Raw genomic sequence first — 25,849 nt, 5'->3', positions numbered from 1 at the left:
TGGCTTATGTAGATGTCTTGTGCTCCATATCATATATTCTAAAATTAGTAGATAAAGTTCACGTTTATCTATGTAATCCAAATATCCTTTCTGATAACGTAAGAAGATTGTTTGAAACCCAGTCATGTCCCTTTGGAACTGAACAACCTTATTGAATAGCTAGAGGTTAGAAGTGTTCCCTAATTTGTAATACTCTTGTTTCAATCCATTGGATTATTTGTTCACTCTTGTAAAATATATATTTCCCACCAGAGATAGACTCTTAGGTATTATGGCTTAATTTAGTCTGACAACTAATTAATGGCACATGGAAATATTTTTTTTCCATTGACTTTTGTGTCTGTAAAGGTCCCTCCTTTTTCTCCTATTCCCTTTGCACTTCCTGTTCCCCTGCATAGTTTCTATGTTCTCAGCATGTGATCTACGTTTTCAAAATAATGCACAATTTCTTAAGACAATATCTTTAGCTCCTTTTGTTTCCATAACTTCACATTTTGATAAACCCAGTTTTCATTTAAAGTGAACTCAAAGAAAGGTAAAGACCTAACATTCTACTGAAGAACCAATTCCAAATGAGATACTGCAGAATGGAAAATGACTCACTCTTAGACTTATGACTGCCTAAATTCCTGGTATTGCTGGGTTATGTTTTACAAGTTATAGCTGCTTGTCTAGAATTTTCTGTATTTCTTAATAAAATAATTTTGTGACAGTTCCTTAATATTGTTGATTTACCTGTTCCATGATGTTCTTTTGTGCCATGTAATGATTTGAAAACATTTTTTAAAAATCATAACAGCAGCAGCCTTTCTAGCAGAGAGAAAAAGTTCATAGTTAATGACGACCATGTAGGTGTGTGGTCTTCTGGCCAGCCATGGACAAGGTTAGCTAGGCCTGTTCATCTGTCTCACTGTGTTTAGTCTTTGCTTCTGTCAATGTAAGGGGGGATAAGTAGTTTTGAACAATACCTTTTTTCCCCCCAAAAAAACACGCAGCAGCACTGTCTGCTTTTCCAAATAATGGAATATAGATCTTCAGGGAAATGAACTTCCTCTACTCGCTCAAACAGAAACAGTTATGAAATAGTGCAGTTTTTAAATGTTGAAATGGAGTTTTGTGACACTCTCCTCCACTGGGTAGCTTTTGCGTTACATTAAAAAAGAAAAAGAAGAGCAGTATTTGTAAAGCATTATCAAATATTTTGTTGTAAATATGTTGATTCTTGATGCAAATGATCTATAGATTCTGTTGAAGAAAAAGCTCATGAAGGAAAAGATGAGCAGCAAAATTGAAATCAATTTCAAAAACAGAGGAATGGGTTCTGCATGGCACAGCCTACATTTGTGAATAGCTGAAGAATGTTAGCTTGCCGCCTTCTTCCTCCCTGTTACTTTAGCTTCTCAAAACGCAGCTTTCTTCTATTTTGTCAAGACAGGTAGCTCTTTTTTCACCCACACAATTTTCATTTAACACTTAATTGTAGCTTTAGTCTAATCCTCTTGTGCTTATAGTTACAATTTTCAATGAATTTGGTAGAATGACTTCTAGGTATATTAATTTATTTATTTAATCTGCTAAGGCAAATTTAGAGGTAATACATAAGGTAGTGTAGTTACAAGTTTTTAGGAGGCATAAAATTCGTGAGCACAAAGGGGAGCATAAGCTATTTTGAATTCTGTAGCAGGGATTTGTAAGAACGTGAAAATTAAATAGATTATGTTCTCTTTTATAACCACCTTATTGTTTTGGGTTATTTGATCATTAGGTTTTTTTCCTTTATATATTTCTGGCAATATTCTCATGATGAAATAGTACCTACATAGACAATTTTTACTCTGTTAAACTCAAATTATCATATAATGATAGACATGAGACATGGTATCTGAACCAATTTGATGAGGTTAGCAACTGTAAACCACTGGACCAGTGTTATCTCCTTTCAAAGGAGAATAGTGTTTCTCACCCTGTTCAGATATTCTGACAATCTGGACCTCTTCCCTGGAGGTTTGAAATGACTAGCTACAGGAACCTTTAATCCTTGCTTGTATCTGGGTGAGGGAATATGGTGAAATATATATTTTTTTTTTGTACATTCGGTACCTGTCACCTTATTTCCCATAGATGAATCTGGCAACATCTTTCCATCCCTCTTTGGAAAATAGTCTCTTCTTTGCTTCATCCCATCCTTAAGAAAAGTCACCTAGCTATCTCAATTTTGTACTTTTAGTTGTTGATTCATTACCACCTAAAGCATTTGAGAACAGAAACATTTTGTGTGCCTTCTCTTAAAGATGTGTTTAATTCTGACAGAAATGCATAAATAGAAACAATCCCTTTTTAATCCATAAGGGCTGTTAACTTTTCTGCTTTCTCACAAATCCTCTATCTTCTTTTATGCCCCAGCATTACAAACTTTGCTAAGAACAACCTAGTTATCTGTTTGTGTATAGGACACTATCCTGTGATTTTAGGCACATTTCTGATTAAAGAGTAAAACTGAGTTACATGATTCCAGGCACAGCTCCTGGAGACTGAGACCTCACAGACATGTGAAAGGATCAAAATTACTTCCCTAATTTGAATTTTTTCTTACAGGAAAATAGCATGTAACTGTTGCTGGCTCACATACATTAACAGATAGATTGCTGAGAACACAACATAATATCATTCACTACTCTATATTCAAGATTAATGTTCTTATGCCTCCTTTGTTCCTGATATGTAGTCCACATTGTCCTATAGCCCAGAATGGCTATCACTGTGTTTTTAGAACTAAAAGGATCAAATCACTTTCTGAGTGTAAGGGATATGAATATTAGAGATAAAAACCATAGAAGCAATATACTTCAGGGAAGTAAATGTAAATGGCTACTTTCCAAGACTTTGAGAAGAAACATATGCTTCAAGAAGGTTGGGGAGATAGTTATTTTAACCCAAACTTCTAGTCATTATGAAAATTTTCTATTCCTCTTGATGATCCTGTTTTGCTTGCCATTTATCACTTTGATATCTAGGTACTGTAGAGTTTGGTATTGTCACAAAAAGTCTGAAAAAGCAAGGTGTGGGTTTTCTCTTCTGTATTTTTTTGATCTTGCTGGCCCAAACTGGTGAGATTTGCCGTATTTGCAGAAATAAAATCAAGAGATAGATATGGAGATACAAGCAGAATTCTTTAGTTCTTAAGAATAGTCTGGGTAAACTGATAGCAATTTAATGTCATAGGTTTAGTTAACCCATTAAGAGTTTAGCAGAAAAAAAGGGGTTCTTCACATACCATATTAACCATAACAGGACAACAAGATTATAATCCTTGTACCAGAAGTGAACTGGCAGTTGTTAATATACTTGTCTTGTGATCAAGAGAATAGAGACTGAGCCTTTTTTCTTCCTAGAATAACCAGAGTATTTCTTCAGATACCTATTCATAGCGCTGAATGAATATTCAGTGCCTTTTAGGAAAACAGTTTTAGGTTTCATTAAGACTTTTTTTAAGGCAGATAGAAATTTATACATATATATGCTGTTAAAAAAAAAGTGCTGACTGAATTACAAGATATTATCTGGACTGACAACCTGAAGTGTAAGACTTGCAAAATGATCTCCCATGTTGCTGCAAGCACAGACAGTTTCCAAATTAAGGCAGGATGCCTATCTTTTTACCACATTGACTTGATTGGTAAAGCAGAAAAACAGTGACAGCCTGTGATTAAAAAAAAAACAAAAAACAAACAAAAAAAAACTTAAGAAAAACCTGAGTCACAAACCCTGTATAACAGGTTTTATATTAGAAACAGCAGCTCAGTTAGGCACTGCTGAAAGAAACAGCAATGATGATGGAAATCACGCTTCCACTGTGTACTGAGAACTCAGAAGTGGTGCACTACAAACATTAGCTAAAAGTTTCTGTAACTCCTGCAGTGATGCTTAAGTATGATTAGTTTAGCATAATATAATCTGCTTGCCTTTCATTAGATTCCAAAGTTTATATTATGATTTTTAACTGTTTTTTTATTTGTTTTATACAGACACTTGCAGCTCGAAAATCTGGTATTTCTATGGCCATGCTCATCCGGACATCAATAAACAATGAGGAAATGGTAAGTGCTTTCAGTGGCAGGTTTAATTCATTTAAATAATTGAGGTGTTTTTGTTCAGAGCTTCTTAGAAATTATTTCATCATTAAACAGGGTAAAACTGCATGCATTTGTGTTTCCTTAATTGTGCATGAACTTTTGGGGACCTTAATGGCACAAAGCTGCACCAACGGAGTTTCAGATTGACCATTAGGAAAAAGTTGTTTACTTTGAAGGTAGTCAAACACTGGATTTTGAGAGGTGGTTGGTACACCACGCCTGTCAGTGTTGAAAAATCATTTGAATAATGCGCTCAATAACACGCTTTAATGTTTAGATAGCCCTAAAGAGGTTGGAAAGTTGGACTAGAAGGACTTTGAAGGTTCTTCACAACTGAACTTTTCTATTTACTATCTGACCCACTGTGACAGAACTTGATTGTCATTGTCTTCTGCAAGTGCTGTGCTATTTGCATTTCCCTCTCTATGCTGTTCAGAATGCTTCGCATTTAGAAATTCTGCTCCTCAAAACTGAAGCTAAATGCAAAGAATTGCATGGAAAATTCAGAACATTAAATGGTGAGGCTATAGAATTTGGTGTCTCTAGTTGAAAAGTAACACATGAGAAAAGAAATGTAATTAGCTGTTCAATCATGCAGTTTGTCTATTAGCACTATATATCTTGTGGTTAGAGATACTTGTCTGAAAAGATAATTTAGTACCAAAGGCAAATCAAAAAGACAAATAGAATGTTAAGAATTGATAGAAATGAACAGAATTATTCTGGGATTCATTATACTGCTGCATGGACCCATTGCATAGCTCAAAACACAGTGCTAAGAATCACAAAAAGTATAATCAAGACATAAAAAATGCGGATGTAATCACATGCAAGAAAAGAACAAACAAATGAGGTCTGTTCTACACGGAGAGGAGAAGGCTAAGAGAAGACCCATGCAATTCTGAATGTACAGTGAAAATATACGTGTAACAGTTATTCACTGTTTCTCTTAACATATATATTTGGGTGTAAAACAGAAAAATAAAGCAATCCTTAAATAACATGTTACTTTTTCATTGCTACAGAGAAAGCATGAAAGTATAAAAAAAAATGGGGGGAAAAACAGAGTAGAAAAACTTCTGAAATAAAATGAAATAGAATGAAATATGGGGATTTCTATGTCACCTTCTGCTAAGAAGTCTGGGAAAACAGTCTATTGTTTTTACAGCTTCAGCTCTTTGACCCAGACTTGTTTTTGAATGTTACTGCAAACCCTAGATCGCAATCAGCCCCACAGTGATGGCTGAATTACTTCCAAGGTTTGCTTCTGCTGACATGTATCTGTGACAGTCAGAAATGACTGTGCAAAAAACCTTTGTTTCACAAGATAGTTATTTGGTGAAATTCTTAATTTTAGGGTGTCCAGTTTCACCATTCTTTTTACCTGCCTGCCATTAACATCTAAAGAGATCACACCATCAGTGAGGGTGAGATGACTGCAGTGTTTCTGTGCAGGCTTTTTAAGTCCTTATGGATGACTGAGACATTCTCTGAATTTTGTTAATGTAATTCTTATCAATAACAAATGTGATCCTAGATGAAGATTTTACTTCATACAAGAGCTTACCAGGATAACCTTTTGAAAAAATCACATTCTCATAGTTGGTTAAAACCTGAGTGTTGTTGTTATCCAGTTTTTACTTCACTTAGATTTTGCAGAAGAGAATTATTTTGAACAAAAACAAGACAGATGATATTTAGTTTGGGAATTTTTTTATTGTGATGCTAGCAAATTTGTACGGCTGAGCTCATCATGCTTAAAAAGAGAAGTTACTACTATGAAGGAACAAAGTCTTCTTTTGTGTTCCTCAAAATCCTTATGCATATAGAGTATTCCAGAACATACTCTACACTGAAAAAAATAAAGTGCTTAATTTTTCTTTTATTGTTGTTAATGTCCATAGGAGGATGGAAAAGCAGACTGAAACACATAGTGCAAGTGCAAGCACATCCATCAGTCCTCCCTGATTTGTTGTGAAACTTTTATGCTTATATGGTAATCATAAAACAGTTTGCTGATGCTCAGGGGTGGACTGATGAGAGAGGAAGCAGCTGTTGTTTGAAATGATTTTTCAGTAGAAACATTATTTATTTTGTTCTGTGATCTCAAAATAGTAGGAAAGGTTGATAGAACAAACAACTGTGGGATCTTAAGAAGCAGCGTGAAGCAGAGGGAAAATTGTAGAGAACAGACTTATGTCAAGGAATCAGCTCAAAAGAAAACTTTTTCCAGCCATGTTGTAGCTGACACAGAAATACCTGAGTTCAGTGGAAAGGCCCTAAGATATTCCATATGTTTTACTAAATAACGTCTACAAAGCAAGCAGATATCATTCATAAATATTACTAGCTTTTTGTAATAAGTTCAGATTCAACTACTCACATGTGTCAGCCCTCATGCAAAAGCTAGGAGACTGAAAGTGTAAATTAATGGAGCTAGTATAAATTGCTAGCAAATGCAGAAAGAATAATACAGACACTTGTAGATTCTGAATTAAGATGTACTGTTCAGGAGAAAAAAAAGAAAAAACAACAGAAAATCTCAGGGGACAGCTCAGTGCAAAGATTTCTCTGCTGCTTATTGTCAGTCAGGAAAAACTAACGTACTATGATCAAGGAGAAACTGAAAGGGGAAAATATGCTGAATTTTCTTTATGATATTATACGCTTTTAATCTCAGTCTGAGCCAGTCCACATGAAAAATTGTTTCAGAAATAGAAATTTCTTAAGAAATCTTTAAAACATTAGTGAAGAAACAGACCACAGATACAATTTAGAAACATAAATGTTTTTTTAAGGAGGAAAATATAAAAGGTTACCTCAGAGAAGAGGTGAATAAGAGAAATCAGACTTATGCTGTCCCTCTCTAAACATACTGAAGTGCTTGTTCTACAGTAGATAATGGTACAGATAGAACTGGCTTCAACATTTAAAGCAGGTGAAAAGTAATATATTTCTGCTTAGTGTGCAAATAGGCAGCAGAACTCAATGCCATAAGGCCTGATCAAAACAGAGCAAGATACAGAAACAAAAAGATACTTTCAGGGATAAAACAACTTTTCAGATAATGTCCATGAAACCAGATGAAGCAGCATCCACTGTTGAACTTTAAGGAAGAAAGCTCTTTTCAGGCAAGGTATACTTCTGATTATGGCTTTTGTTTGTTTTTTGTTTTGGCTTTTTTCTTTTTTTTTTTTTTTACTTTTCAATTTTTTTCCAGAGGGAATGTTAGTGACACTAATGAAAACAGGTTGTTTGGCTGGTGAAAATCATTATCAAAATGCTTTCAGTATGGGAATCATTGGAACTAATGTTTGTTTTTTTTTTTTAAAGATCCAATGTCACTTATCTAAAATATTAATAGATGAGGATAAATGCTGAGCTTTGACACCCCACACCACTATCCTTCTAATGTAACATATTAGTAGTGTGTCAGTCTTGACACAGTGAGTTTCTGTTTTCAAGCACTGATCCAAAGGCCTTTTAAGCACTGTCAAAGTATTAACTTCAGTGAAACTGAAGCATGTTTGCTGTTCAGCATCCATTTAATTACTTTGCTGGGCAAAGAGATGGAGCAACAAGTTTGTGAAAATAATATGTTGGGTGACATTGATAAATCATCTGAAGTAAGATTTAGCAAAAATAAACATTACTTGGAAAGATAAGCAGATACATAGAGAATCCTTCTAAATGTTAACTGTGCTGTTACCATGCTTAGAGTTCAGTGAATGCACATGGTATACTTTAAAATAGAGTATTAGGAAATAAAGCCTCTGGACAAAAAAATAAATAGAATTTTTATTTACAACCGTATTTTGTTTTATTAACAATACACCAATTAGAAAGGGAAAGATCATGTTCAGCAGCAAAACTCATCTAGAGATTGTGTCTTTCAGCTGAAAACATCATTTACCTTCAGATGTTTATTTCAAGGCTGGTTGAGCTGTGCCCTTTTGTGTGTGTATTGCGTTACCTGCTGCCCTTTCAGAAGCAGATGAAAGTTGCTGGCAAAATTCCAAAGTGATTTATATTTTATGAGAAAATCAGTGAAGTTAACAGAGTGAAAGCGTAAGATTTATTCAGATACTACCAGAGTTCAGGTGGGTAAGATTGATCTACACATGAATCTTCAAAGACGTGATGGCTTCTGATTCGTAAGAAACGCAATTCCTTAGCAAGTGGCATAAATTAACTTTGGGACATTTTAGAAGTTTTCTTTTTGGTCTCCACAGCGTCCACGGGAGGTGGCAGTGGATATATACAAAGAAGTTCGATGGTTGTGGCTACCCCAGTCCCTGATAGGGTGTTCCAAATTGAACTAGAGTGGACTTCGCTTGCTTTCTGAGGAGTTATTAGATGGCTGATATTTTAGGAAAGGATAAAGATGCAGCTTTTGGTCATTCCTGCTATATTTTCATCTCTTCCTAGTTTTACAGTGTTCTCAGGTGCTAGGGTCAATGAAATGTCTGACATCACAGGATAGAAGCTGTTATTAGTACATAACTAGCAATATCAATCAGAGTTCTTGTAGCCTAAGCTACTTCATATTTGTTTTTATTACTTCTAGTGCTTGAACCTATGAAGTTGTTGATTTATGACTGCGAGGCAGTAAATTGATTGTTTCATGGCTGTGAATGTGCAATATTATGCAGATATATTTTTATTTTTATAAGTTATTTTTAGCACATTATCCCACATTTGAGGGGAGATGCAGCCACTTAAGTAGAAGAATTAAGTGCAAGAATATGTCAACATACTATTAGAGAGAATAATATCTTGTACTTGAAATGCACTTCCCACAGCTGAGGAAATGTTAAAATTATGAGTGTTAACAAGCACTTAACAGAGTATAATCAATTGAAAACAACTGTGGCTACAACACTTCTTGTGGAAGAAATACACAGCTCACAGAATAATTGTTGCACTTCATTGGCTCTAGTTTAAATTCTTTTTCTCTAGCTCCACAATAAAGCTATTTGTTTCTTAAGCTCAAGCTTTTGAACACGTTAACTCCTCTGAACTGGTATTCTGATCTATCCTTGCCTTTTTTATCTCTACTTCTACAGTTCTGATAATAAGTATAAAGCACATTGACAAGTAACACATTCCAAAGTGCTTTCCCCCAGTTTGCTACAGCCATGCAGCTTGCATATGGCTGCCTTGGGTTATATCTGCACAAGATGAAGTGATGGCAGAACAGATTTTCTGAAATATCTTGTGCAGCCTCTTTTCCTAAAAGAGACCATTTGTTCATTGATAAGGGAACAGGTCTAGAGCTTCTAAATCATTTGTAGCAGGCACCTGTACATGTAATGAGAAAAAGAACCAGTCATATTTGTGCGTGGAGGCCAATTTCTACCTACATACTGCTGAGTTTTTTTCATCTTCAATAAATCAATTGGATTTGAAAGAAAAAAAAAAGTGGTGGATCCGTGTGGCTGGAAAACCTTGAACAAGTAAATCAGATCACTGTTTCTCAGTGACTGTTTTTTTCCTTTTTTTTTTTTTTTTGCCAATTTTCAGATCATTAAGCTGACTGTTCTGCTAGAACTGAACATGGCTGCTAAGCCAAAAAGGAAGTCCAAAAAATGGTGTATATTATTAAGAGTATGAACCATTCTAGTTTACTAGGTAAAAAGAGTCAATAACAATAATGGAACCATAAAATTAGCTTGCTTTTATTTGATAAAGTTATTGTGCAGACACTATATAATCAAGGTATATAATCGCAATATATTCTGTGCAGTGTGTCTGTGTCCCCATGGGAACTATTTAAATGTTGAGAAACAATGTTAGAGACTAAAAATCATCAGGGAATGTAATGCTACTGAATTTTTGATCTACTGCATCAAAACATGATGGGACTGCTACTAAAATAATTGACTAAACGCTTTCCAACTTAACTCTCCCATTTCTGTAATCAGTCAAAACATAACCTAGGCTTCCTTTGTCTTCAAAGTGCAAGACAATGAGAAAATTAGTATTTCAGAGATAAGTTCATACTTCAAATGACATTGTAAATGTAATAACATATACTTAATAATATACAGTTTAATTTCAGTTCACTTGCATGAAGCAGTACTTCAACTCAAGTCCTGATATATTTTTCTCACTCAACAGAAAATACATGTTTTCAAGAAGACATTGCAGGCCTTGATCTACCCAATATCATCAACGACACCTCATAACTTTGAAGTTTGGACAGCAACAACTCCTACGTATTGTTACGAATGTGAAGGTCTACTTTGGGGCATAGCCAGGCAAGGAATGAGATGCACAGAATGTGGTGTTAAATGTCATGAAAAGTGCCAAGACCTCCTAAATGCTGACTGTTTGCAGAGTGAGTATTTTGTGGACAGCTAACACTTTGCAGTACTTGACGCTGTTATTTTATCTGTACAATCAGATATTTCTTGAAGTGAAGGGCTAAATCATCAGATACTAGTGAAGACGTTTTCAGTGGCTTAGGATCTAGCCAGAAACTGTGAATGTTTTTTTTTGTCCTTGGAATGTATTGAACTTTGCTGGTCAGTTACAAAATAATGTTCTGTAGTATCAGTATATTATCTGCTTTGCATTGCAAATGGCAATATCCAGTGGAATTTATTGCATGAAGTTAACTCCTTGTTTTGACTCAGAATACAAGAAATGTCAGAGCAAAGATAAAGGAAACACTAGTGATATTCATTGTAGTCATAGTAACGTGCTTTCAGTAATAAAAACACAAAACTAGGAGTAAATCAGATATTTTTCTTACCAAACAGTAATACAGGAATTCCTTTGGGACTAGAATTAAGATAAAATAGCCCCCTTTTAAAAATCTTTTTCTCCAGTCTCTACAGACTAGGAAACTATAAGCAAGTCAATAAAATTCCAGTGTAATACCTTTTGTATTTGTGTTGACATGACCTCCAATTTGGTCATGTTTTACTTTGTGTTTTTCAAGGGTACAGGAGCTGATTCTGAGTATTCACATTGCCACACATCTGTGGAGGGCTAAGATCTTATTATCACTCAAAACTGGTAATTCTTTACTTGGACATGGCACAACACCTTGAGTTAGTATTTACATGCTGATCACAATTCTTCCTGCTCCACCTTTCCCACTACTGCCAAATTGATAACAGCTGAACTGCTTTTCTAGGTACAACAAACTTGAAGTTGGCATGAGATGCATCCATCCCTATCCTACTTAAAGCTTAGCTAAAAACACTGTGTAATATTATCTCTTTTTTTGTACATTTAGCTTCTTTGAAGCAAACCTCACCCCACTGACTATTGCCAGCACCCAGCACTAAAAGTGGAAGTAATACCACAGAGAGCCATATTGCCTTTTTAGAATTTTTAGAAACATGTTGGATTGAGAGAGAGCCTACAAAAACTTTAAAAAAGAATTGCTAGATTTTTGTGGTAATAAGTCTGGAAACAGTGGACAATTTAGTTTTAAAAGAGTAAACCTTTAAAGGACAAACTGCAGACAAAAAAAAAAAAATTGACACACCTAAAGAATCCTGGTCTTCACATCAGTGCACAGTAGTTTTTGAGCATCCTGTCATTGTGGATGCTTTTAGCATCATCATCATTTTGGATATCCCATAAATACTGGGACTGGCCCCCAAACTTGTGGAGTTTTTTTGGAGTTTTTTTTGTCTGGTTAATTGATTTGGGTTTTTTTGTTTTTGTTTTTTTGTTTTTTTTAATGTGTAGCAACTGGTATTATATGCCATAGGAACAAATTACCATCACAAGCTAAGATCAATACCTTGTTTTAAATTAGGTTTAAAAAAATCAGTGCTATGTTCATTAGAGTTCTCTTATTCAACAAGATTCACCTTTCTAACAGTAGCTGCAATATTAAATCAGAATTGATTTTAATCTTGCTGTGTTTGTATTAGTCCCTAAGGTGGAAGGGGCTTGTTACCTTATTGTGCAATGTAAGTTTTATTGTCTTAATTATTCTGATCAATACTGCACAAAATAAAGATGTTGCTAGCTGTCAGCAACATAGCATATAAAAGCTGTTGCAGTAAATGACTTGGTAGAAATTGAAAGAAATGCTGATTTATTTATTTATTTATTTATTTTAACTCTAACTTAAAACTTGCATTTTGAAGCATATTCCAATTTTATCTACACTCTCTCTAAAATCAGTAAGATTTTCTGTGAGAATACACAGTTGCCATTCAGAACGTGTCCATGGCTCATGATGTTATACCCATGATTTTTAAAGGACTGGAAGAGAAAATAGAAAATGTTGATTTCCTTCATCTTTTAGGAATGACTTGTCACAGTTTCCAAATCGGCCCAGTGATCATCTCTTGATATAGCGTTACTAGATAGTTCTCCATCTGGTACATAATTTCATGGTAGTATTTAGTGCCTTTTGTATTAATTCCTAATTTTTCAGTGTCCTGAACTCCTCGTGCCTTATAAGAGACTGAGGATACTTCATTTGTTTAATCTGGAAAAAAATACTGCATTTGTTTAATCCTGAGAAAGGGAAGCAGAGAGGGAGGTGCTGGTCTCTCTTCCCTGGAAACCCATAACAGTACACATGGGAATGTCACAAAGCTGCAGCAGAGGAGGTTGACTTGACATAAGGAAACATTTATCCATTGTGAGAATGGTAAAACTGTGGAACGGGTTTCCTAGTGAATTGGTTGAAGTTCCATGCCTGTCAGTGTTCAAGAGGCATTTGCATAATACCACCAGAAATATGATTCAACTTTTGATTAGCCCTGAAGTGGTCAGGTAGTTGGACTGCATGATCTTTGAAGGTCACTTCCAACTAGACTATTCTATCACTTGAACATTGATTTTTTCCATTCAAGTGAATTAGATCAAGATATTTCCAGGATGTCTTGGGATTTACTGGCTATGGAAAATACTTTGACAGCCTTTTAGCTATTTGATATCGTAAGTATCCGGAATCTCATCCTACATTTTCTCAATCCTATGAATTTATGCCATTCTCCTTTACTATATATATCTCTTTTAGCACATCAGAGGACGTTAAAAAGAGAGAGAACTGATACTTCAGACACTATGAAAACAATAAAGAGAGCAAATTATAACATTGCAGTTATTTAAGATTTTGCTGAGATCTTATGCTGAAAGATAATCTTTTCCAGCTCTTTAGATGTATTGATAGTTGATTCAGTTCTCATTGCAAGCTGTGAGAATCTCAAAAAAGGCCATAAAAAAAGCCACCAAAATTGTTTGTTGGTATTGTAGGAAATGAACTGAGATCCTCTAGATTGAGTAAAGCATTGAAATATCTGAATTGTAATTGCAGAGCAAGATGTTTAACATCTTTGTCATAATTTGACTATTCATTCAAAAGGAGCCATAATTCTTTGCATACCTTTCATGAGCTGTGTTTAGAATGCTAACAAGATAATGTTTTTATGACCTTTTTGAAAAATTCTTGATGCTAATAGTGATAGTGATGATGATTATGATGCTCAGTGCCACATATTCTGGAACAGCTTCTAAAAACATGAGCTACAATTCAGTACTACTTTGGTCAAATGGCAATATCACATTGATTATAAAGTATTATTTATTATTCTTGTATCTGGCCTTAGATTTCCATCAAGAATTGGAACAGCCAGCTTAGCATGGTGGGGGTTTCAGCTTTTGCTTCAGCTGTTTGTAATACTGTTCTGGCCAAATGTCTGAGTTTCCTTCCTCATACCCACCTGCAAGATAAGAAGTATTTGACAGTTTTTTTCAAGAGCACACAAGTTACTCCAATACAATATGCATTGCAGAGACATTGACTGGGAACGCTTAGTCTGACAGACAAATGATGCTTCACAAGGAGAACTTTCTTTTGGCTTTAAAGTGACTCTGATATGGGTTATAATTTCAAAGGAGAAATCTCTCCAGAAATCTCCTGGGAAGAATAATGAATCAAACCCATAACAACATGGTCTCCTTGTACAACACTGAAATACTGTTATACAACAGTAAAATCTGAAGTGATAGGTCTGGGACTTCAAAACCAGCAAATTGCTTGACTATTTTTATTTCATTTCTGGAATTATTTTATAGATTAAATGTGACATAGCACCATAGGTTAATATAGTCTAAAAGTTATTCTCATTTGGATAATATACTTTGATATCTTCTATCATCCTCATATATTTACTGAAATTGCTAATAACAAAAATCTTACTGAGAAATGGAATCTCTGTTCCATACTTGTAGTATATTCTTTGGCTGAGTGGTCACTCAGTAAGTGTTTTCCAAAGGACCATGAATTTTGATAGCACGCAAGCTCAGGTATTGTGTAGACTGAGTTTTAATATTGAAATTTAGTGCTTGCCGTTAAGTTTTGTTCCCATGTTTTTGACATTTGTTAGTGTTGTGAAAGCAACGTGCTGTTATGTTATACTCCAGACAAGATGCAAATAATTACCAGTGTATCAACACATAATGAGCAAGTGTTGTTCTGTCTTAAAACTGACAGTTCCATCATGTAGTTTCTCTGTACATGACACACGCCTTTGCAGCAACACAATACATGTCCTTGTTGCAAATATATTGATTTCAGTTTGAAGATTCACTGCTTTCTTCTGCCCTGGTGTTTGTATCTATTAATACATCTGTATCTTTCTACTTCGTACTAGGAAGGAGACTACAAATCTCTCCCTTGAATCCTACCCCTGGCCTGCAGCTGTTAAGAGCAGGGTAATGGAGATTCACGTAATTCTTAGTATGCAAAACCAGACTTCATAAAATTCTCTAACCCCATCTCATTTTTTCCAGATTCTCATTTTTCTATTAGACACAGTATTCCTTCCCTGGATGGTCCCAGCATTGAAACTCTTGGAAAAGCATTTCCTTTAATCTATTCAGCAGAAACCTGAAGGTCACATTCACTCTGTTAGAGACTGGGCATGGAAGGACAATGTATTGCAATCTGATCTGGAGTGAGGATGTCAAGTCACAATTACTGACCTGTTTTGGCAGTTAGGGTAGTCTCAAAATAATCTAAATGTTTAAGTTCAGTGGATTCTGAATGTCTTAGTTAAAAGGATTTATATGGTAATTACAGTATTACATATACGCATATATATGAACACTGTTCAAGGAAGGAATGAAAAATTTTCTGTGAGCGTAGGCAGTCAGCAAATGAGATGCATTTGGAATTGGTCAAATAAGCATCTGAATCTGCTATGGCTGGTTTTTTGTGGGTTGTTTTGTGGGTTTTTTTTTTTTTTCATTTGTTCATTAGATTTCCACTGCTGGAGAGCATAGTAGGAGTCCAGATTAATCTTCTTACTGTCAAACTCTCTGAAAAATGAAGTGGAAACATTAGCAGTTTTAAATATTATTTCTGCTATTAATATTTTTGTCATAACGGAACAAGTATGTTTCCTGTATCATCCTGTTCTAAAAGGAGAAAGGAATGAAAATATTCCACTGTGCTGACTTAGAGAAAAAAGTACATGCAATTTGAAGAAGAAATTTTAAACACATTATGGTATTTCAGCTAATAACAAAGGCAAGATCAGAGCAAATAGACCCAGATACTGAACACTTCTGTACACACTTCTGTCAGAATCAGCATGCCTAACCATATAAGAACCATAAGATATTCTGATGTTTTCACTGTATTGATCAGTACTGAATAGTACTGGTTCTATAAATATTTCTGCATATAACACGTAACTGAATGAAGTTGTATATTAACTCCTCATGTTAAACTTAGGCAATTGCTAATTTTTAGGTATTTCAAAGAAAAATTATAAGTAGCTTGGTATTGCCCATATGAAACATATACCTGCTTTGAATGCTGCAGTACCAAAAGAAAAGTTGGGTAAAGACTCTAAATGGGAGAAAGAACTAAGAGAGCAGTATTTTAAGAAATGTGTTGACCTTTTTTCTCCTTTTAGGAGCTGCTGAGAAAAGTTCCAAACATGGTGCAGAAGATAAGACACAGAACATTATTAGTGCTATGAAGGAAAGAATGAAGATCAGGGAGAAAAATAGACCAGAGGTGTTTGAAGTGATCCAAGAGATGTTTGATATTTCCAAAGAAGATTTTGTACAGTATACAAAAGCAGCAAAGCAAAGTGTTTTGGATGGGACATCCAAATGGTCAGCAAAAATAACTATCACAGGTAAATATTCTTCTAAATCGTTTGCTTTCAGAGTTCTATTCTTCCTATTTTTCTTTGTTCAGGAATAACATTTATTATAATTAGAATGGGATCTGCATGATAAATGGCATACTTGGTACATCTATGAATGTCTGAACTTGGATCATCCAAACCTGGAAGAGTTTTAAGTTACAGCCATTAGCAAAAATATTTTATATTCTGCTGCTCTAGGTAGTACACTGGTCTAGATGATAAGGTAAGTAAAAGCTTTTATTCAGTTTCTTCTGCCTCTCCCTCCAATAACTCTTGTGTTTGAGAAGATTTTTACCAAGTGTTAATTAGTTGCAAGTGTTAAAGGTCATGATGACCGACATGCTATAAATGCTGCAGTGCACAATTCCTGATCCTGGGACTTACCATCCATTTTTATTTCTTGACTAAGGGTCAAGAAACTTCTCAATGCTGCATAGCAACCTTGCTAAAATGTATGTTTAAATCAATTCTGATTGTAGCTGATGTTTCAGACCTGTCTGTAATTTTCCGAACAGATTTTATAAGATATTTTTGAAACATTGTTTGTATGATTGAACATTCACAGCATTAAAAATTACAGGATTGTCCTGTACTGCTCTTTATAAACCAAGCAATAAGAATACTCAGCATACAAAGGGCAATCTTAGCAAGTTACTCAGAAAATATGCAAATGCTTTCAGTCTGTCTATCTGCTGAGTAAATATCAGTTTGCTAGTGTTGGTTCAAAACTTGCATTGTTGAATGTTTGGTTCATCTCTTTTTAGAAGAAAAACCCATTGCTATTTTAGTTTTGAAGATTCAGGGCCTAATTATGGAATCACAAAATAACGTGAGGTAATTTTAGAAGGGTAATCTCCAGTATATTCAAATTCTCTATCAAGACGAGGACTAACTTGGAAGTTACACAGCTTGCTCAGGGCTTTGTCCAAACTAGATTTGAAAGAATACAGATTCTGGGCAACCAGTTCAGTGATTCACCACTCAGAGTGTGTTTGTTTTGTTGTTTCTTAACACTGAGCTAAGCAGGTATGGCTGGACTCCCACAGGGAGATGATGTGCTGAGTAAGAATACAGAATACTCAGCCATTTTTATGTATCCATTTTTCTCAGTGCACTGAGGGAGCTTCATTATCCAAAATGATTGACATCAGAAAATATTTACTAAATGCTTCTGCTGAGACATTTTAAACAGTATGTGCAAAATAATAAAACCTAGCTCTGCAGATGTTAGGAGCTACCACGAGTGTTCTAGCTGTAGCTTTCTGGGTTTGATGAGTTGCTTTTTGAGAGTTCTGCTTTCTCCTGAGTTTTTCAAGGAATGATATGGATTTATGCTTGCCACAAAGTGCATATACACATTAACTATATACAACATTAAGTAGCATAAATGCTCAAAAATACATAAACAGTTAAAGAAAAATGAATAAAACTGTCACAGTGTTTATAGAAGAATGGAAAATATTCTGAAAAACATCATAGTTTATCTTTCACATGAGAAAGAGGAATGGCAATCACATTCCTCATGACTAGTCTCATAATCCACTGTGTGGATTTTTGGAAGTTTGGGGGTTTAAATTTTCTATATATTTTTTTCATATTTGGGGAAAAAAAGAATTTATTTTGAATTTTAATAAAGAAATTTTATGATTCGAGGTATCATAATATTGAAGCCAAATTATACAACAGTATTATGTTGCTATGCTGATTAAACTGAAGTTTGAGTATCCGAATTATGCATGGAAAGAAAAATACTCGTTTTGTGCTTCCCACTGACTCATTAAATTATTCCTCTATCAAACCATTTTTGTAGATTTTATTCAGTCCAGAAAAATAGTTAGAAAAATCTCTGGAGGATCAGAAGCTGGGAAAAATGACCTAGAAATCTTTGTTTCAGCAGCCCTCATTCTGAGGACTTTGTTTCCTGTTGCTGCTGTCACTGTCTCATTTATTTCCTTGCCGTAAAGGCTATGAGGGTAAAGTACGTTTCTCTCCTTTTGTTGCAGTGCTTTGTGCTCAGGGTTTACAAGCTAAGGACAAAACTGGCTCAAGTGACCCGTATGTTACTGTGCAAGTTGGCAAAACCAAACGGAGAACAAAGACTATTTTTGGAAACTTGAATCCAGTATGGGATGAGAAATTCTATTTGTAAGTATAGAACATCACATTTGTTTCTTACTTTTCTATCTTATATTTAGGTAATATAATGCTGTCAAGTGGAAAACTTACTTAATTTGAAAGCATTTGTTGTCTGTACCATGCATTAATAAACTAGCTCTAAATGGGGAGAGCATAGGAGTTTTTACAGGTGTATCTATAGTATTCATACAACTCATATCTATTGGGGAATCTATTGATGGTGTCTATTTGGTTCCTTATTTTGTAAGAAACTTCAATAACAAGTTATTCAGACTTTCACCTTAGGTGCTAAAAGATGTAAATGCATTCCTGGGCCTCAGGCGCTGGCTATGAGAGTTAAAACATGGCTGTATTGAGCATCATGATTACCCTAGGTGAAACTGGGGCATTGACATTACTTAGTACGCTTCAGAGACTGGGCTGAGTTGTTCATAATGGTTATCCTTTCCAAGGATGTTGTCTAGAGGTCAGTTCTGAAGAGTTTGATAGGATCCTTCTGTCTCCTTTCCTTGGCTACAGCCCCAGAACTGATAATGGTATCATTTGCTGTCAGCACATTACTGAAGTTCAACTCTGACCACAAAGTAGATGTTCCAATCTGTAATATGTTGACTAAGGTTTCAATACGATTTTGTGCCAGTTGTAATTTTGGCAGCGTTCCCAGAACCTCTTTCAGAAAGGGATGTTACAGCAGAGGAAATTCCAATTCACATGTACTGTATTGTTCCTTTCCTTGAAACGTTGCTTTAGGGCACAACGCATTCCTGACTGAGAATTGTACTGATCTGATAATAGTATCAGTTTGCTTAGCGTTCTTCCTCTGCATGTATCAAAAGTATTTCAGCATTCATTTTTTTCTCAGTTCGATTACTATGTGCCACTGTATTTGATGTGCATTTAATTACTCTTAATTACTTAAAGTCAGCTAGGGATTCCGAAAGGCTAAAATAAGCTCTAGATTTTGTTTAGAAAACTTTATGTGAAAGGGAACTGTTCATTTAGGCAGATGTTTAAATTTTCAGTAAAGTTCTTGTCAACCTTGAAAGCACCCATAACAGCATTATCATATAAAATTAGTAGATAATTTATGGAATAAACACAGTAGTAAATAATGGAAAGATGAAATTATAATAATTTTTGAAATGATACAAAATTCCAGTCTTTGTTAAATAAAATACAGTCTTATTTGTGTTCTTACTGTGAATATACACAAACAGGTGATACATTATAATAATCTACGGTATAGAAACCTATTATACTTTTCAAAACTGGATGTTAATTTGGTACTACTTACCCAGTGAAACCCTGTACCGGTGATTATAAAAGCAATGCATCATCTTTATAAGCATCTGTGAATTTATTAAGCAGCTTACAGGACTGCTCAGGATCCTGCACACTGACCAGTGAGGATTCAGAATCACTAGTTTCTAAACATATGCAAAATACAGTTTCACAATGAAAAGTAATTGTCTTCAGGCTGTAATGTTTAATTTCTTCTCCCTTCCCTTTCTGAAGACATCAGTTCTCATTATTTCTGTCCATACAAAACATGGAGGGAAAAATCTGAACAAAAAATGTTCAGGTTCCTGAACATGAAAAGCATTTGAAAAAAACTTTGTTTTCTTCAAGAAGGTGCAGTGTTGTCATGTAGCACAACAGCTATTTTATCTCCTCTTCTCTTTGACTAAAATCTTTTGCCTTAGGACTGAGGAGATCATCATTCTACTTGTGAGTTTGAAAGACGTATGACCCAAGGTGCCACTTCTACTTCTCAGAGAAAAATCCATCTGTGTTAAACAATGTATACCCATTCCTTGCACAGATTCAAAGCCCAGTGTTAGAAATGAAAAATTAATTCAGAGCACGTTCACGCTCAGAAGCTTTTTACAGGCTATTTGTATTTTTTTTGTGTTTTCTTCGTGGGGGTTTCATGACTCCAATAGCTGTTGAAATATCATATCTCATTGAATGACTGTAATATAAGGTAGAAGATTAATTACTTTCTTGTATTTAAATATATGAATTGTGTAATATCTGGAGGTGGGTGAGCAGCTCAGGAGACTTGGTATGAAATTCTGAATTTATTTTCTCAAATATGTTAAGCAGAGCTACCAGAAAATCACTGGAAACTTGAAATTGTGTTGTTGTTTTTTTTTTTTCCCACTCAAATTATAATCTGCTGCCCTAGTAATAATGTTAAAACAACAACAACAAAGCTACTACAGTTAAATCCCCTGAATTTGAACTATATACATTTGAACTGATTTGAACTTATGTGCATTTTCATTTTTGACACTCGCATTTTCTACAAGTTATCTTTCTGACTTATTTAGTATATTGGATTTCAATTAAGGGAATACCTGAAGTGTATTAAGCACACTATAAATATTTAATCATAAGATTTAAATTTGAAGTAATCAGTATAACTATTTCATTGACTCAGGAATTTTCACTTAAAATTGGCTTTATTTGTGATCTTTGTCAGTCCTGAATATAATCGAACACTAATCATCCTTATAATTCCTAAATGCTGAATTCAGAGATTAAGCATATCACAAAACCTTACCACTGTGTACTTAATCATAATGCCAAGACATTCGTTTGAATTTCCCAGTGTGTGCTAAAACAAGGAGCTGGAACAAATGTTGGCTCCCCAGTGCTCATTTGCTCTATCATAGCAGAGTGAGGGCAGTATTCAAGTTTGTAGAATTACACATAATCCTAACATGATTGTATGGTTAGCAGAGAGTGAATGTTTCTAACAGCATATTCAGTAGAGCTCTGCTAAACAACCGTGACACAGAAATATGGGATAGATTGAAGTGTGAGAACTCATAGATGATGATTAAAGGGGAGCGTATGTACACCTGCATGCAATTCAGTAAACAGCCAACTAAAGACTATCAGAGGAAGAATCTTTCCTTGGAATGTGTATTTTTTGTACGCAAGCTAGGAAAGTAAATAGACCTACAGATGCTCCTTTAAATAATGTATTAAAGGCAGCAAGGGCTTTTTATTATCTTAATGAGTAACAAGGTATCAGTGATAGGTGATTTTTTCAACCTTAGAACAAATGAAGAATCCTACAGCTGTCTGCTTTCTACTTTCTTCAGGTTGTGTTGAGCAAAACAAACAAACAAACAAAGGCTGCATTTTTGTTTTCAGTTACAGGGGAGAAAAATATTTTGGCTGTAGAGTTTTCAACTTTTTACAGACCTCTAGGTCTATTGATATTTTACCTGCACCCAACTCTAATGGAGTCCGCTCCACTCTTATGATTTTCTTGACTATTTTCAAAAGTTGATTCAGATTGTCAAATTCTTTCTCTGTTTGCTAGCAAAAGTACCTGTCCAGACAGCCTTGCAGACTGCAGGGATCGTGTTCCTCTGATCTCTCATTAAGTTAACACCTCAGCTATGATTGTATATTCCAAAAGCTTTTCATATAACTGGATGATTATTTTACATTACTAATTCTATTTTAGTTTTCACTAGAGTACCATATGTCTCCAGTAAACAGTTTCACTGGATATCTGTTACCCTATTCAGTGCACGAATACATATGCTATTTGACTTAGATCAGTGAAAAGGTTTTTGTGAAAACAACGATTACCATCTGGACAAGATCTTGGTCATCACTAAACAGTTACATTAATTTAATGTCTAATATTGTTGAGATTTCCTCGTGGTACACTGCAAACACCATTGAAGATACAAAATCCAATTGATTGTGTCTGGGAAGATTTCCAATAACTCTTAAGGGAGAAAAAGTTATATTTGTATGAACTAGATTGTTCCTGAGCATTCCTTCTGCTGTATGGCCAATCATAATGAGAAAAAGTATCTTCTTGCACTGAATGGCATTCATGTAGGTTAGATGCAATCATAGTTGGACTCCATGTTAGTCAGAGAAGCTGTTCAACTGCTTCGTATTTCAGATATTTCAGTCTAGAGTTTCTGATGAAATTAGACTTTTTGGCAGCTATTTCAGGCCACCAGTTCGATGTTGTTTAGAATTCCCCTAAAGAGCAGTATTTCCATGGTTCAATAGATACAGCCAAAATTTCTGTGCTGATTGCTTGCAGAATTTCACTGAGATAGAAAACTGGGAAGTTATAGCAGTATCACTTTAGAATGGGGAAAAAAACTCTGTTAATAGAAAGATTAAAGAAGAATGTTCATCTCATTATATAGTGCTGTATCTAAGGGGGTGTTTCTATACAGATAAGCAAATTATACAGAGAAAGCTCTGTAAGCTTAATAGTAAATCTTTCTGGAATCTCACTGTTGCAGGGTAAGCCAGTAGAAATAGGTGTTCATCCACCCAGTCCCTTTTTGCATCACAAGTCTGTACAAGTTTGGAGGCCTTGCGTATGAACTTTGCAAAAAAACATAGAAGCAAAGCTGATTGATCAATGGAGGCTTAGAGAAGATGAACTTGTGAGCAAACACATAGGTAGCGATAGGTATCATCATGCCTCAGTGAAGGAAAAAAAAAATGTGATAAGGATAAAAGGATATTGGGGAAAAGTACATGATTCCTGACCATCTGAAATTCCTTAATCAGCTAAGTGTACATCAGAGGGAAATATATGCTGTAGCAGGAGAATAAAGTATGTTATTTGTGATGCCATTTAATGACTTTCTATATGTGTCATCTCCCCAAGAAACAAAACTCATTAGCATAGATGGTAATTAGTGGTAATTAGAGTCATGTAAGTGCCTCACCAGTGTTAGATCTCCCTATATCACAGAAAATTCCTGTTTAAAGTTTAAACTGGATGTATAATAAAATATGGTTCTGGACTGTGTCAATCAGTAATTCAAGGCTACACGTGAGGTACATCAGATTGTTTGATTCTGGGATTAGTCCAATTTCTTAACGTAAAATGTTTATTTGATCCATCTTCATCTGTATTTTCCTATCTTATTCTGTCCTTGCTAATAACTTCTGAATTTTGCAGTCAGAAAAAATTTTAGATTGCCTTATAGTGGTTCTGTCACATTCTCTGAAAAGCAAAAGACAGTCCAAGAGATAAGGTCCTAAGAGTGTCCTCAGTATGAACTCACCCTATAATAGACACTAGGGAGTCCATATGAAGGGATAATTTATGAAAACCCCAATTATGGGAGAAGATTCAATTTATGATTGCAGTTTGTTAGATGTCAGGAAAGGCAGTCATAAGACAAAAGGAAACCAGGCTTCATTAGTCTTGCTAATCACAGAATAATGTATTTTTTAATTACCAGAGATATCTTCAGTATTAAAATTTGGAATATGGACAGGCACAAGTATTTCTGTGATACTGAATGATGTCACAGTGAGATGTGAATACCATTTTTAGTGACTGATCAGCCCTGACAGTAATAATGACATTTAAAGCACTTGGTACTTCTAAAGCCTATTACTACTGCTAATTAATTCTTAGAACAAACACTGAGGGGTGCCAGTTGAGAGATAAGTTATAGTATTACTGTTTTAATGCTGGAATTGCTGAAATAGATCATTAAGCAGTGTTAGTGCTTGGAATAGAATTCAGAGAAGAGCTCAAACTAATATCGTGAAGGTAGGTATAAAAAAGTTTATCTAGTTGAGAACTCTTGATGACAAGTGAAGCCACCTCACTCATCCAGAAGTCCAGAAGTTTCTAACATCAGCTTAACTCATGAGAGTTTAACAAGCCACATGAATTCACAATTCTTTACTATACAACAGTCTGTCTGTACTTCTTCTTATGAGAGAAATGGAGACCTTGGACAAAAGTAACATATCTTTTAAATAGAGCAGCTATTTATTTCCCAGGAGTGGTGGTGGTTTGGTGTTGGTTGTTGAGTTGTTTTTTTTTTTTTGGCTTGGTTGGTTTAATTTTGGTGTTTTTTTGTTTTTCATCCTTGTCCATCTTGTCTTGTGGCCAAGTTTGTGCATACTTATTGGGCTTTTTCATTGCAATTTCAAACCTATTGTGCTGCATATTAAAAAGATTAGGATTTTCTCACATTTTTTATTATTACATTATAGGCTACTACTTTTGTGGCCTACTAGAAAGACCACGTAACATTTGTGAATAAATAAACCTTATCTGACTTGAACATTCAGAAGGTATTTTTAAAAATATTGAGAAGTACGTATTGTAAACCTGCTAATAATTTCAACAAGAAGTTCATGACATTCGTAAATGCTATCCTTATGTATACATAATTCATTCGAGTTAATCTCTTTACTTTCTACATGTAGCAATTCTACCTTTTCCCCTAGCAGTGTGTTATGGCCATCTGTTTCACTGAATATTGTAGTTGTAGGTATTCTGTCACTTAAAATGTTTCTACAGAAATCAAGCTCAATGAATAGCAGTACAAAAGTAAAAACTGTCTCATAGATTTTATTTTATTATTATTTTTACAGTGAATGCCATAATTCTACAGATAGAATAAAAGTGAGAGTATGGGATGAAGATGATGACATCAAATCTAGAGTAAAACAACATTTCAAAAAGGAGTCCGATGACTTCCTTGGGCAAACAATCATTGAAGTAAGAACACTGAGTGGAGAAATGGATGTGTGGTATAATTTAGGTATGATTCCTTTTGATTTTTTTTTCCAACAAATTTAGGTACAATCTCAGCATCTGTGCCTTAGGGAATTCAAAATACACAGCTTTGATACTGATATGCATATTTTTAAATCCCAGATGTTACAGGTCAGTTTGAAAATTGCGGATATTTTCTGGGTTTTGGTGGATTACAGAAATTGAGCTAGTCACAGCAACACCAAAGACAAATATTTGGTTTTAATAAAAAAAAGTAAAAATGTGTAAGAAAAGCCATCACTCCAGTCTAGTCTATTCATAGTATCATTGGTAAACATATGGTAAACAGTTCTATCAAGATGCATAGAAAATCCTAGCAAATATTTTCCTTGTGCACGTTCACTTTATTACATTTTTTATACCTAATCACCTTTCGTTTTCAACAGCTTTACATCTGTCATTCTTCACAAAACTTTTTTGATTCAGTTTTTTGTTTTGTATATCTGAAATATATGCACATGCATAATCTTAAGTAGAATGCAATCTGCTGCAGAAGACAACATTCTCTGATATCCAATGGTACTCTCTTGTCTGGTCAGATCTTAAGTAGTATCATTCTTTGAGCCAGAAATAAATCAATGGAAGTGTCTCAGAATACATTTCCTTAATCTAAATCTAAGCATGAAGCTCTTGTTCAATTCTGAAAATCTTAGCACTAAGTGTTCTGGAAAAGACCTTTAAAAGTTGATCTCCTATGTATAGTAGCAAAAGAATGTTAGAAATATTTTCATTAACATTTCTTTCTATAAGAAACACATCGGGTGAGTTATATAACATAAATTTCTGAAATTGTAAAGTATCTTTTGTAATTAGTGGTCCTTGTTTTCCTGGATAGCATTTCATTGCCCAGT

The 25,849-nt window shown here is 34.7% G+C and overlaps 1 protein-coding gene across 2 annotated transcripts in view; it reads left to right on the top strand.

The window, feature by feature from the left end:
- UNC13C (unc-13 homolog C) overlaps window positions 1–25,849 on the top strand; it is a 122,945-nt gene that overhangs the window by 27,490 nt on the left and 69,606 nt on the right. For both annotated transcript variants that reach the window (XM_031616543.2, XM_090148847.1), the window contains 5 exons: window positions 4,026–4,097; window positions 10,254–10,473; window positions 16,037–16,264; window positions 18,280–18,421; window positions 24,815–24,984. In XM_031616543.2, coding sequence (XP_031472403.2) covers window positions 4,026–4,097; window positions 10,254–10,473; window positions 16,037–16,264; window positions 18,280–18,421; window positions 24,815–24,984 — 832 coding nt within the window. The remainder of the gene's footprint in view (window positions 1–4,025; window positions 4,098–10,253; window positions 10,474–16,036; window positions 16,265–18,279; window positions 18,422–24,814; window positions 24,985–25,849) is intronic.

Source organism: Phasianus colchicus, chromosome 12, assembly GCF_987193195.1.
Source record: "Phasianus colchicus chromosome 12, bPhaCol1.hap1.1, whole genome shotgun sequence".
NCBI classification, from domain to species: Eukaryota; Metazoa; Chordata; class Aves; order Galliformes; family Phasianidae; genus Phasianus; species Phasianus colchicus.
This window is presented reverse-complemented; position numbering and strand designations above follow the sequence as displayed.